General features: G+C 43.7%; 1 protein-coding gene across 4 annotated transcripts in view; it reads right to left on the bottom strand.

The window, feature by feature from the left end:
- arhgap10 (Rho GTPase activating protein 10) overlaps positions 1–14277 on the bottom strand; it is a 247780-nt gene that overhangs the window by 91949 nt on the left and 141554 nt on the right. For all 4 annotated transcript variants that reach the window (XM_086011545.1, XM_086011527.1, XM_086011535.1 and 1 more), the window contains 4 exons: positions 9293–9397; positions 7534–7663; positions 5372–5478; positions 2639–2733 (listed from right to left, as the gene is read on the bottom strand). In XM_086011545.1, the coding sequence (XP_085867671.1) occupies positions 2639–2733; positions 5372–5478; positions 7534–7663; positions 9293–9397 (437 nt within the window). The remainder of the gene's footprint in view (positions 1–2638; positions 2734–5371; positions 5479–7533; positions 7664–9292; positions 9398–14277) is intronic.

Raw genomic sequence — 14277 nt, 5'->3', positions numbered from 1 at the left:
AAAGGCCAGTCGCGTTCGCATCCAGATCATTGACCTCCGCAGAGCGCAACTATGCTCAGATAGATAGGGAGGTTCTCAGCCTCATGTGGGGAGTTAAGAAATGTAACCATTACCTGCAAGGCCAAAAGTTTACGCTGCTGACAGATCACCAGCCGTTGGTTTCCATTTTCAACCCTAAGAAGGGTGTTCCGGTCATGACGGCGCAGAGGCTTCAGAGATGGTCCCTTTTCCTAGGGGCACATCAATACGATATCGAATTCAAAGGTACAAAGCAACATGGTAATGCTGATGGGCTGTCGCGCCTGCCACTACCTACAGCGGAAGAGGCACCGGCAGTTGACCCTGTCGAGATATTTCACTCGACCATCATCGAATGCTTACCAGTCACCAATGCGGGTATTGAGAGAGAGACCCGAAACGACCCGACACTGTCTCGGGTCTATGACTTGACAGTGAAGGGATGGCCAGCACATGGCGACCCACTGTTACCAGCATTCTCAGCCAGACGAGAACAGCTGTCCGTATGTCAAGGAACATTGATGTATGGAACAAGGGTGATTATTCCTCCTAAATTAAGGGAGAGAGTTCTGAAGGAATTGCATGAAGGTCATCTGGGGGGAGTCAAGATGAAAAGCCTTGCTACGGCTTATGTGTGGTGGCCAGGTATCGACAAACAAATAGAGGATCTGACTAAAAGCTGCTCAGGGTGCCAAAAAGTTCAAAATGCACCTCCAATTGCACCGCTGCATCCGTGGGAATGGCCTTCAACCCCATGGCAACGTGTGCATATCGACTTTGCAGGTCCATTCATGGATTCCATGTTTTTGATAGCAGTAGACGCACATTCTAAATGGCCAGAAGTGATTAAGATGTCGATCACTACCTCGGAGAAGACGATCGCAGTTCTAAGAACCATATTTGCAAGGAATGGGTTGCCGGAACAAATATGTTCAGACAACGGACCACAGTTCGTGTCAGAAGAATTCCAGAAATTCATGAAAAAGAATGGGGTGAAACACTATACATCTGCCCCATATCATCCGGCTACAAATGGGTTGGCCGAGAGATTTGTACAAACGTTCAAAAAGGCGATAAAGGCCATGAGCGAAGACCATATTCCAATACAACACAAGGTGGACAATTTCCTGATGGCATATCGAAACGCCACGCATGCAGTGACAAATCAAAGCCCTGCCATAATGTTCTATAACAGGAGGTTGCGGTCCCGGTTGGATTTGTTAAAAACCAATCTGCGAAGGGAAGTCGAAAACAAGCAATTCCAGCACGTAAATAACAAGGCCACTCGGAGTTTCGAAATAGGACAACCAGTGTTGGCCAGGGACTATAGGGATGATAAATGGCAATCCGGAACAATTCGTGCCCGACAAGGACCCTTGATGTACACGGTAGACGTTGGAGAGAACGTAATACGACGTCATGCTGACCAACTTGGGGTGTACACTGTTAAGCTAAAAGGGGAGGAATTGTAGTGTATGTAACCTGTACCACCTTAAGAGGATACCTTAAGGTGATGGACTACTTTTTGATGGCTCCTGTACGTTGTAGTACTGGTGGTGACCACACCGGTATATAAACCCTGCGGAGCAAAGTGTATCCCAGTTCAGCCCTGACCCTCAATCACTAAAGACCTGTTTAATTATTTCTGTAGTCTGTGTCCTGTTATTCAGCATAACTACATTTGAAAACACAGACTCAACACTGTGGGCAGCAGAATTGTATTCCACCACAATCTGTAACCTCATGGCCCAGCATATCCCTCACTCTACCATTACCATCAAGTCAGGGGACCAACTCTAGTTCAATGAGGTGTGTAGAAGAGCATGCCAGGAGCAGCACCAGGCGTACCTAAAAATGAGGTGCCAACCTGGTTAATCTGCAACAGCATAGACTTAGACCTGACCTGCTGGAGGTCTATAAAATAACTGAAGGACAGTGTCCCTATTGATAGATTATTCAAGTTTTAACAGATGGGGAAGAGCAAAGGACATGAGTTTTAAACTATGAAAGAGTAGGAATAGACTGAATGTTTGGTGGTTCTTCTTTTCCCAGAGAATTGTAAGCCTTTGGGATTCATTGCTGGCTAGTGTGGAGGGTACTGACTCTCTGCAGGTCTTCAACAGGGAGCTGGATGCTGACGGGGGCAGAGCTCGCATCATATCGAGGGTAAGTGTCTTTATAGGCAACACTTGGCCCATGTGATCTTCTGGAATTGTTTCAATCGCCTGAGGGAGTCAAAGAGGAATTTTACAGAGTACTTTTCCCAGGAGATTACATGGGTGGGTGTGAGGTGGAGGTGGGAGGTCGGGGAGACAAGAAGTGTTAAGCCATGATGGTCCAGCTGTCATGGTGTGGGCAGGCTTGATGGACCAGCTGGTCTTGTCCTGCCTGTCAATTTTGTAGGTTTGTAAAAATACAGGCACTCTTACTTTCTTCAGAAAGCTGATTGTCAGTATGTATATACCATGGATTCCTGAACTCCAAAATGGTGCATCAATCCCTTATTTCACATGATGTTAAAAACAAAGAAATACTAACAGTGCGAGAATTACAAAACCATATTTTTACATATCTGGAAGTATCACATGCTCCACAAGCGAAGCATGAAAAGCTATTTCACCTGTCCACGGCTTCTATATCAAAACAAAATCTCTTGTCTGTGGAGTCAGACTTTTTTCTTGTGCACGATTTAAGAATGAATGCATCTTCATCGCCCTAATAAAACAAAAATGCACACAAATCCTATTTTTTAAAGAAACATTTCCAGAAAATGTTCAAAGTATGTATTTTTTTTTGGTATTATATAGCAGTATCATAAACATTTAAATATAAAGAAAAAAATAGCTTGAATTTATATAGCACCTGATCATTCACTCAAACGTCACAAAACACTTCACACAAAATTGATTACATCATCCACTTACTATTGTCATGTGAGTATACACAACAGCCATTTGTTAACAAACACTGTATGATGAATTATGAGTTAATCTGTTTGTCTGGTGGTGCAGCAATCAAAGTTAAATCAGTCTTTCAGGTGAAAAATTGGGTCAGAACTTGCTGGGAAAAGAACAGCGTGTTAACGACGCACACTGTTATTAATGTGCAAATCTGCCAGCAAATTCAGAAGAGGAGATATGCCGTGAGTTGTGAATCTCCAGAACCTGTTGGTTAATTTATGCTGTTGCACCATTTGCTTCACACAGCATCTCGCTCTTAGCCCCCTCGTTATTTTTAACAACTTGCTGGATTTGAACATTAATTGCCCATTATAAATACGTCACAGAAACTTAAGTCTGGTAATTAAGAGCATAAGCACCTTTTAACGACATGATGATTATTAATGCAATGGCAATCAACCTCTCTGGCCCAGAATGGGAACAATTTAAAGTATTCAATCACATTCCGACATGTAGTCAATTGTTCTTGGAGATTTTTAAAATGTCAAATTTTAAATTTTCTTACTTTTCCTTTCGGTCTCTTTTTTCTATTAAACAATCTTTCTTTACCTCTCTATTTCTTTCTGTACCTCATTTGAATTTAATTCATCCACTCCAATTCACCCTGCTTCTCCATTGTTCCTGTTTCTTAATCCTTAAATCTCATTGGTTATGGGGATACACTTGGTCCTGCCGTTAACTAAGGCCCGTTGTCAACTCGCACTTCCAGCAAGTTATGGCGTTAAAAACTGAGCTGAAGAGTGCAGAAAAAAGTCTAATGGCACTCGCCACAGAAAGTCTTGCCATTACAAGTGTAAGTAACCTTTTAGCAACGTGAGAAGTATTAATTCCTTCACGTTTTAATTGTCTGAGATTTTTAAAATGTCAAATTTAAAATTAATTTTTTTAATTAATTACTTTTCCTTTGTCTTTTTTTCTCTCTCTTATTCCAATCTTTCTTTCCCTCTCTTTATTTCTCTTTCTGTACCCGATTAGACATTGAATTCACCCTCTAATTTATACTTCCTTCTCAGTCCTTGCGCTGTTAATTTCTCAATCCTTCAATCTAATTGGTTAAAGAGATACACAGTTGCTTGTCCTGTTCTTTCAGATCCCAGATGGCCCATTTCCCTCACTGCGCCATTCCAGCTTGCACTTTCAGCAACTTGCCACACAAAAATGTTTAAAAACCTAAACATGAAAGGTCAAGCCTAACTGACAGCAGGCGGCAAAATCTGGTCCATTATTTCCAAACTCCAGGTGGACTAACCCACACTGCTGCTGTATGCCTGCCTGCATCCAGTTTAATAATGGCACTGGCAGAAACTCAAGGTGCAAGTTGAGCAGTGGGGAAAATATGAGGGGAGAAATATGAGCGGGGGGGGGGAGGGAGAAATGGGGGGAGGGAAATGAGGGGGGAGGGAAATGAGGTGGGGGGAGAAATGAGGGGGGGGGGTGGAAATGAGGTAACAAGGAGGCCTAAAGTGGCAAGAGAAGCGAACCGTATAGGAGAATATGCCAAAGAGATTATTATTCCACTGAAAAATGTTTCTCAGGCTCCAAGTGAAATAAGGTCCTTAAATGAGATAGCCAAATAAGGTGTACTGCATTGCTGTGGAAGTACTGGTTTTTGTGGTGTCATTTTTGGCTGAATTTATACTCAAATAGAGAGATCAATACTGTGAAGTGAAGCATTTCATCATCATTCATCAGTTTCTCTGTTCAAGCCCCAAGCCTAGCTTTCTCCATTCCCTACCCGTCTCCCCAAGCCTTTTGGTTAAAAAAAAAATCAGGTTACTACAGGCCGAAGTAGAATCTATATTTACTGTTGACCCTGAAAAGACCAACCAGGAGCCTTATTTTCAGGTGTTTTGTTACCTAGTCACACTGGCATCTTAAGCTCCTGGGAAACATAGGGGGGCAGTGGGGGAAGAGACACAAAATCCTGGACAGGCTGGATTATATAGAATGTTTGATACCATGTGTAATTTAACCTACTTCTATAGAGTTGCAAATATTTACTGACAGGTCTGATGCAAGAAGTTAAAAAAAGCTTTAGTAAGGTAAAATGAACTGCCATAATGGCACAGGTCCTGGGGCTTTGTATGATGGGGACAACGTGTGCTATCATCTATATGCAGCATCTTTGTTGTGTGTGTCTGCAGTGCATAGTTTCCCCAGGACCCATCATGCTAGGCTGCACTCCTGCAGTGTGAGGAGCATGGGAAAATAAAGAAAATAACGATCACAGCATTTATGAACAAGTTCACAATGCAGCATCTCAATCACCCTTCATAAACTTGAAGCTTTATCGCTGCAGTCCATTTTGGAGGCAACAGACTAAGAACATTAGAGGATGTCTCTATTGCGTATAAATAAAAGATTTACAAATTAATTGTAATTTAAATACTTACAATTTTTCCACCTGACCTCTGATCAAACTGCACCATGGTAAACTTCTTTGTCTCTTTTTTATAAGAGCAATAATGTTTCACCCAACTTGAGCCAAAGGGACCCGTTCCTAGAACATGCAAAGCATTCAGATGTGTTACACTATTCATCAAAAGGTTTACCACAACACAATAATAAAGCAATTACCTTCAATCACTGAGTTAATTCGCACTTTTAGAAATGTTTCTCATATTCATTTTGAGTTATAACAATTGAGTATTTTGAGATCACAATTAATTGGATCGCTTAAGAAGCCAACTGTACATGTGCTTGAAGGCACAAAGCACGATGCATAGCAACTATTTGAAGAACAAATAGGAATAATTAAGAACAGTTTTCACTGATTTCCACTGAAAAACTGTAATTTTTTCCCCCAGTAGTAAATTGATTTTTAAAACATCAAGTTTTCTCTTTACCAACAACCATGTCGGGAGATGCATATGCATCACATCCAGGACATCAACTACACTGTGTTGTACATGCAGTTCTGACATCACAGATGTGGCGCGTGTGCACCTCTGGACCTGAATTTCAGAAGCAAAAGAAACAAAGGCAGAGGAATTTGGATTTTATTTTAAAAGCGGGCCTGGACCCTCATCTTTAGGTACTACTGTGAGGATTATATTCTTTATACTGCAATAAATGTTGAGTTTTTGTTGTTCATAGTTAGGTATAGAGTAAGGACAGCAATATACTGACCAAGTTACCACACTGACCTGTCCCCTGAAGACTGAGGTCATCAATCGAAGGCATCATTTACTCAAAGCAAAATTGCAACTGCTTCTTTGTGCATAATCTCCAACAATTTTTATTATCCCACCTTCATAGCGGCAAGTAAGTGATTTGAGCCACAACAATAACTGATTTCATATAAATAAAACTATTTCGGGGTTTAAGTGACTGAGAGCCCCATAAAAGCGGAATCTGTAACTAAGTAATTGTGGGTTGTCCTTTAGCTTGACTGGCCTTATTTTTAATTCCCTTGCTTGTTTTCTTGAATTTTAGAAATATTCAAACTAAAAATTGCTTTTTACTGACATCCCCCCACAAAATTTATCCGGGTTTTTGTGGGTCTAATTCCCCCCCGCCCCCCACGTAATCATTTCCTCCCTTTTTTACACTAAAAATAAACTTGTAAAAACATTTTTTAAAAGCTAGTTTTTATTGCTGATTTTATGATTCTTAACACCAAAGTTTGGAAAAAGTCAAGGGCCTAGAAATTGAGTTTTGGCGCAGCCAGGGCTTTAGCGCCGGAAGTTAGTGCCGGAGCTAAGTCGCGCTGGTCGGGCCCAAAATTCACCAATTCTGCGCCCAAACGGCTGCCGGCGCTGCTGAGAGGTGTTTGCGCCTGAAAACTGGCGCTACGCGCTGAATATCGGCGCTATTCCGGCGCCCGCTGCGGTGCGGCAGGTTCGGGAAGTGCAGGCCTCCTCCTTCCCTTAAGGAGGAGCTGCCTGCACCCGGCCGCGGCCCGCGAAAATCTTTTTAAAAATGAGCCCGGCACCTCGGACAAGTGCCGGGCTTGCTTCTGTTCCGGGGGGGGGGCGGGGGGGGAAGTCCGGGGAGGGAGCTGCGGCCAGGCGGGAAAGCGGCCGGCCGCCGCGGTGCCTTTAATGCGCCGGCGCAAAGTCATGTAAGACTCTGTTGCCAGAGTCTTAGTTGCGGCTGCCACGGGCGAGGCGGCCGCAACTGAATTTCGGCGCTGGGGCCCGTCGGCATGGCAACCGGGACGCTGCGCACACCGATGACGTCATCGGTGCCGGCGCAGCGCTACCGGTCTACCGCGGCGGAAGGGCCCCAGGCAATTTCGACGTCGGCGCCAATTGCAGCGCTAGGCCCTCTAGCGCCGCAAAATCGGCGCTAAGGGCAGTGAAGTTCTAGGCCAAGATCTCTTGACCAATAACCCCTGTTCCAGCAAAAGACTTTCAATTTGCGCTGCTGTGGACACTACCAAACTATTTCATCTGCTGAGGGAGATTAGTAACAGGGAAAACGTGCAGGGAATCAAAGCTCTGTAGACTTTTTTTTTAAAACAGCTTTTACAAATGTTATTCACTTGAAAACTGCATACTTTAGATGAAATCTACCATATAAGATTCAGAGCCATTTGAACAAATGTACATACTTTTTTCATGTAGATAAAGGTATCCCTCCGTAGTAAATGGTGTTGTTCTTGTGTGTTCATGAGGGTTTTTCTTAATCTTGTTCATTAGGTCCTCCACTTCTGACCTTGCACCCTCGAATCGATTTCTTGCCTGTAAAACAGAATAATGTAAAGTAGTTGTCCAAACGCTCAGTGACAAGATATGAAACATCGACATTAATTGATCATTATCTCATTGCTGTTTGTGGCACATTGTTGTGCACAAATTAGCTGTGGTATTTCCTACATTACAACAGTGACTATGGGCTGAACCTTAACCCCCAAAAACTTGTAGGTTGGGGTCGGGTGAGATGTGAAAACTTAAAAAATTTCAAACAAGACCACAACTTGCCTCCAACGCCCGGGTTTAACAGAGGCAGGACAAGCAGCTGGCAGCCAACCTGCTCCCCGGAGCCGGGTTGACTATTTAAATATTTTAATGAGGCTGGTGGCCTCAGATTTAATCTGCTTTGCAGGTTTAACCCTGGCCAGACGGGTTTCCCAGGCCTCGGGAAACCTGGCAGCTGAAGGGAGGCGAGGACAGCTTCAGGATGAAGGCAAGTGCCTTCACGACACTGCTTGTGGGCCAGGAGGAGCAGGAGTGCTTGCCTGTTCACCAACGCCACCCCCCCCCCCCACCCCGGGTCTGGGATTGGACCCCCCCCCCCATCCACCACACCCCCAGGTCGGGAGTCGGACCCTCACCGTGATCGGACCTCCCCCCACCCATCCTGGGGTCGAGGATCGCACCCCCCCTCAAACATGATCCTAGTAGCAGCTGCAGGCTCCCTACCCACTCCTGCGGCCTGCTCTGGAGTGCTCCCCACCCGACTGGAAGCCAAGCCTGTCAATCAGGCTGACTTCTGGACAGGGAACCTATAGGGAAAAAAAGGTGCACACTGTGGAGTCAAAACACCACAGCATGTGGGCAAACACAAACTTGCGGGTTTCCCGATAGAAACCACCCCTGCTTATGCAACCCACCCATCAAGATCGGGACCAAAACATCAAAAGTACTTTGTTGACAGCAAAGCACTTTGAAACATCCTGAGATCATTCAGGCGCTATATAAATGCAAGTCCTTTATTCCTTTCTTTTTTATTTCCTTGAATAATGTATAGAAAAATCAGTGAAGAGCCTTTTTCCAGACAAAATGAATTTGATGCATCAGAATCTGGTTAGTGATTTATTACTGTTTGGACAGGAGATGGCAGCACCAGAGTAACTTGTAATACCAGTGTGTATATTTGACTGCAGAAACTCAATGCTAAGCTTTATACAAATCAGATTTTTTTTTTCAAATGGGCTAACAAAAGATCAGTCTGAATACTCTTCGCGAAGTTTGAGTGTGTTTAATATCCAAGGTTGCCTGTCTGTCAAACTCGATCATATTGGCTGGGTGTTTGTGAATAGGCCTCAACAAAATTTTTAGCTGGAAGTGCACAGGGAAGACCACAGAAATGGACTGGCATTGTCTAACATTTTCGGTTATTCAGTTTCTCCCCACCCCCTCCCCCCCCCGCCTTATATTACAAAATAAAATTGCACCCAGCCATGTGCAGGTCATTATCCAGATTTTAGCACCCAGAAACCATTAAAAAACATGCAAAGTGGAACTAAAAACTCTACAAGAATCAAACCAGGCACTATTTCTTGAAAACAGATGCTCCAGCTTTGATCCAAAATGCAAGCATACTATGGAGACCAAGTTATACTTAACTCGCTGAAAAACAAAGCTTACATTTTGTATGTTGAGGTGTAGGTTAGTCTTGTAGTGATTAAAATCTTTGGCCAGCTCATAGCCCTGATGATAAAATGTGAAAAGCATCTGAAAAAAAGACAGCATCTGAAAGAGAAAGAAAGTTTACATTTTTACTAGATACAACACATTTAGGAAGGAAAGAAAAGGAAGGAAGGAAGGAGGGGAGGTGGAGTAGCTGTAATAGTTAAAGATAGCATAACAGCAGCAGAACAAAAGGTTATAACTAGCAGTAAGACAGAGACAGAATCCATATGGTTAAGTTAAAAGATAACAAGAGATCCATCACACTAATAGGGCTTTACTATAGACCACCAAATAGTGGAACGGAATTGGAGGAAGAAATATGCAGGTAATTCTACGAGGTAATTGGAAGGCACAGTACAGTAATCATGGGATATTTCAACTACCCCCAAATAAACTGGCAGGAGGAAGCAAAAGGAGAAAAGGAACTCAAGGTTTTACAATGTATACAGAACTCCTTTCTCACTCACTTCGTAATAAGTCCAAGAAGAAAAGAATCACTGCTGGATCTTGTAATGGATAATGAACCAGGACAGGAGAAGTAAGAATAGGAGAGCATCGTAGTAGTAGTGATCACAACATAGTAAAGTTCAAGATTAGGATCAAGAGCGACATAGATAAGTAGGACAAAGATTGAGATAATAGATTGGGGAAAAAACACAAATTATGAGGAACGAAGGGTGAAACTAAAGAAGGTAAACTGGGAGAAAATCTTGAAAAACAAAGGGACAGAAAAACAGTGGGACAAGAAGTACTTCGATACTAAAAGAGATGAGGACAAAAGGGATGCGAAGAACTTGAGAGAAGTTAAAAGAAATCACCAGGAAGGCAAAGAGAAATTACGAAATCAAATTATCAAGGAATATAAGAAGAAATAATAAAGTGTTCTAGAGACACATAACAAGAGGAAAATTAAAGTAGGGATAGGGCCACAAAAGGATGAGCAAGATAAACTCATAGGTAATGACAGAGAAATGGCAGAATTATTGAATAACTACTCCGCCTCAGTTTTTACTGAAGGAGGTAATGAAATGGACACTTCACTAGAGGATGAGCTTAAAATGAATATTAATGCAGTTGGGATAGAAAGGAAGAAAATAATTGACAAACTAGCAAAACTAAAAGAGAATAAAACCCCAGGTCTGGATGGTATGCACCCATGCATACTTAGAAAAACTAGGGAGGATATAGCAGAGGCACTAGTTCCATAGAAGAGGGGATAGTGTCAGAGGACTGGAAGACAGTTAATGTTGAGAAAAGGGAATAGAAAGATATCCTGAAAAATTGAGATGAGGTAAATGGAATGGGAGGAGACTTGTGTGGAGTATAAACAGCAGCACAGACTAATTGGGCCAAATGGCCTGTTCCTGTGCTGTATGAGCCGCAGCTCAGTTGGTAGCACCCTTGCCTCGGAGTCAGAAAGTTGTGGATTCAAGTCCTGCTCCAGAGACTTGAGAACAAAAATCTAGGCTGAGACTCCAGTGCAGTATTGAGGGAGTGCTGCACTGTCGGAGGTTCCCTCTTTCGGATGAGGCATTACACCGAGACCCCGTCTTCTCTCGAAGGTGGGCGTAAAAGATCCCCTGGCACTATTTCGAAGACAAGCAGGTGGGAGGGGTTTAAACTAACTTGGCAGCGTATGGGATACGGAGTGGAGCTATAGTAGGGGGTAATGCACAGCCAAATATAGAGGAAAAAACAAGTCAGTCTGGAAGGCAGAGCAAATATGTAACGGCACAAGGGAGTATGGCAAGGCTGGATGGCATTTATTTTAATGCAAGTAGTCTTGCGGGTAAGGCAGATGAATTGAAGGTGTTGCTGAACACATGGGAGTATGATATTGTTGCTATCACAGAGACATAGTTGAGGGAGGGGCAGGACTGGCAGCTCAATATTCCGGGGTATAGAATCTTCAGGCAAGACAGAGGGGGGTGTAAAAGAGCAGGGGGTGTCGCAATATTAATCAAGAAGTCAATTACTGCTGTAAGGAGGGATGATATCTTAGCAGGTTCCTCTAATGAGACCATATGGGTAGGACTTAAAAACAAAAAGGGGGCAAGCACTTTGCTGGGAGTGTACTATAGGCCCCCAAACAGTCAGGGGGAGATAGAGGAACAGATATTTAGGCAAATCTCAGAGAGGTATAGAAATAATAGGGAAATAATAGTAGGGGATTTCAACTTCCCCAATATTAACTGGGATAGTCAGAGTGTGAAAGGCTTAGAGGGTGTGGAATTCTTAAAGTGCATCCAGGAGAGCTTTTTGAGCCAGCATGTAGAAAGTCCGACAAGAGAGGGGGCGGTACTGTACCTAATTCTAGGGAATGTAGCCAGGCAAGTGGTAGATGTGTCAGTAGGAGAGCATTTTGGTGACAGTGACCATAATTCGGTGAGATTTAAGGTAGTCATGGAAAAGGACAAAAATGGACCGGAAATAAAGGTTCTAAATTGGGGGAAGGCCGATTTTAATATAAGGCAGGATCTGGCCAAAATGGACTGGGATCAGCTACTTGTAGGAAAATCCACATCAGAACAATGGGAGTCTTTCAAAAAGGAAATAGAGAGAGTACAACGCCAACATATTCCCGTAAAGGTCAAGGGCGGGACCAACAAGCCCAGGGAACCCTGGATATCAAGGGATATACAAGAATGGATTAGGAAAAAAAGGGAGGCTTTTGGCAGATACAAAGGACTAAAAACAGTGGAAGCCCTAGGAGTATAGAAAGTGCAGGAGGGTACTTAAAAAAGAAATCAGGAGAGTGAAGAGGGGGCATGAAAAAACACAGGTGGGCAAAATAAAAGAAAATCCCAAGGTGTTTTATAAGTATATTAAGGGCAAGAGGATAACCAGGGAAAGAGTAGGGCCCATTAGGGACCAAAGTGGCAATCTGTGTGTAGAGTCGGAAGATGTAGGTGAGGTTTTAAATGAATATTTTGCATCGGTGTTCACTATGGAGAAGGACGATGTAGGCACAGAAATCAGGCAGGGGGATTGTGATATATTTGAACAAATTAGTATTGAGAGGGAGGAGGTACTAGCAGTTTTAGCGAGCTTAAAAGTGGATAAATCCCCAGGCCCTGACGGGATGTATCCCAGGCTGCTGTGTGAGGCAAGGGAGGAGATTGCAGGGGCTCTGACACAAATGTTCAGAACCTCTCTGGCCACAGGGGAGGTGCCAGAGGACTGGCGAACAGCTAACGTAGTACCATTGTTCAAGAAGGGTAGTAGGGATAAACCAGAGAATTACAGGCCAGTGAGCCTAACATCAGTGGTAGGGAAATTATTGGAAAAAATTCTGAGGGACAGAATTAGCCTCCACTTGGACAGGCAGGGATTAATCAGGGATAGTCAGCATGGCTTTGTCAGGGGGAGATCATGTCTAACCAATTCGATTGAATTTTTCGAGGGGGTGACTAGGTGTGTGGATGGGGGTAGTGCAGTTGATGTAGTCTACATGGACTTCAGTAAGGCTTTTCACAAAGTCACACATGGGAGACTGGTCAAGAAGGTAAGAGCCCATGGGATCCAGGACAATTTGGCACATTGGATCCAAAATTGGCTTAGTGGCAGGAGGCAGAGGGTGATGGTCGAAGGTTGTTTTTGTGACTGGAAGCCTGTGTCCAGTGGTGTACCGCAGGGGTCGGTGCTGGGTCCTTTGCTGTTTGTAGTGTACATTCATGATTTAGATATGAATGTAGGAGGTATGATCAGTAAGTTCGCAGATGACACGAGAATTGGTGGAGTGGTAAATAGCGAGGAGGGAAGCCTCAGGCTGCAGGACGATATAGACGGGATGGTTAGATGGGCAGAACAGTGGCAAATGGAATTTAACCCTGAAAAGTGTGATCTGATGCATTTTGGGAGGACTAACAAGGCAAGGGAATACACAATGAATGGTAGGATCCTAGGAAGGACAGAGGATCAGAGGGACCTTGATGTGCATGTACATAGATCCCTGAAGGCAGCAGGACAGGTAGATAAGGTGGTTAAAAAGGCATATGGGATACTTATATTCTATGCCTCGGCTAATGAAGGCAAGAGCAGGGAGGTTATGATGGAGCTGTACAGAATGCTAGTTAGGTCACAGCTGGAATACTGTGTGCAGTTCTGGTTGCCACACTATAGGAGGGATGTGATTGCATTGGAGAGGGTGCAGAGGATTGACCAGGATGTTACCTGGGCTGGAGCGCTTCAGCTATGAAGAGAGACTGGACAGGCTGGGGTTGTTTTCCTTAGAGCAGAGAAGGCTGAGGGGGGACCTGATTGAGGTGTACATAATTATGAGGGGCATAGATAGGGTAGATAGAAAGGAACTTTTCCCCTTAGTAGAGGGGTCAATAACCAGGGGGCATAGATTCAAGGTAAGGGGCAGGAGGTTTAGAGGGGATTTGAGGAACAACTTTTTCACCCAGAGGGTGGTTGGAATCTGGAACTCGCTGCCTGAAAGGGTGGTAGAGGCAGGAACCCTCACAACATTCAAGAAGCATTTAGATGAGCACTTGAAACGCCATAGCATACAAAGGTACGGACCAAGTGCTGGAAAATGGGATTAGAATAGACAGGGCTTGATGGCCGGCGCGGACACGATGGGCCGAAGGGCCTCTTTCTGTGCTGTCTAACTCTGTGACTGTTATCCCTGGTGACCTGGGTAATATTTATTCCTCAATCAACATCACAAAAACAGATTATCTGGTCATTATCATGTTGCTGTTTGTGGGAGCTTGCTGTACAGAAATTGGCTGCCACATTTCCTACATTACAACAGTGACTACACTTCAAAAGTACTTCTTGGCTGTAAAGCACTTTGGGATGTCTGGAGGTCATGAAAGGTGCTATATAAATGCAAGTTTTTCTTTTACATTCTATGTAAATTAAGCAAGAGATTTTGAGGAAGTGGTGATACTAAAATGACAGAAATAAAAATTGTCAACTCTAACTTAATG

This window comes from Somniosus microcephalus, chromosome 2, assembly GCF_052327205.1.
Source record: "Somniosus microcephalus isolate GS21.2 chromosome 2, FLI_Smic_1.0, whole genome shotgun sequence".
NCBI classification, from domain to species: Eukaryota; Metazoa; Chordata; class Chondrichthyes; order Squaliformes; family Somniosidae; genus Somniosus; species Somniosus microcephalus.
This window is presented reverse-complemented; position numbering and strand designations above follow the sequence as displayed.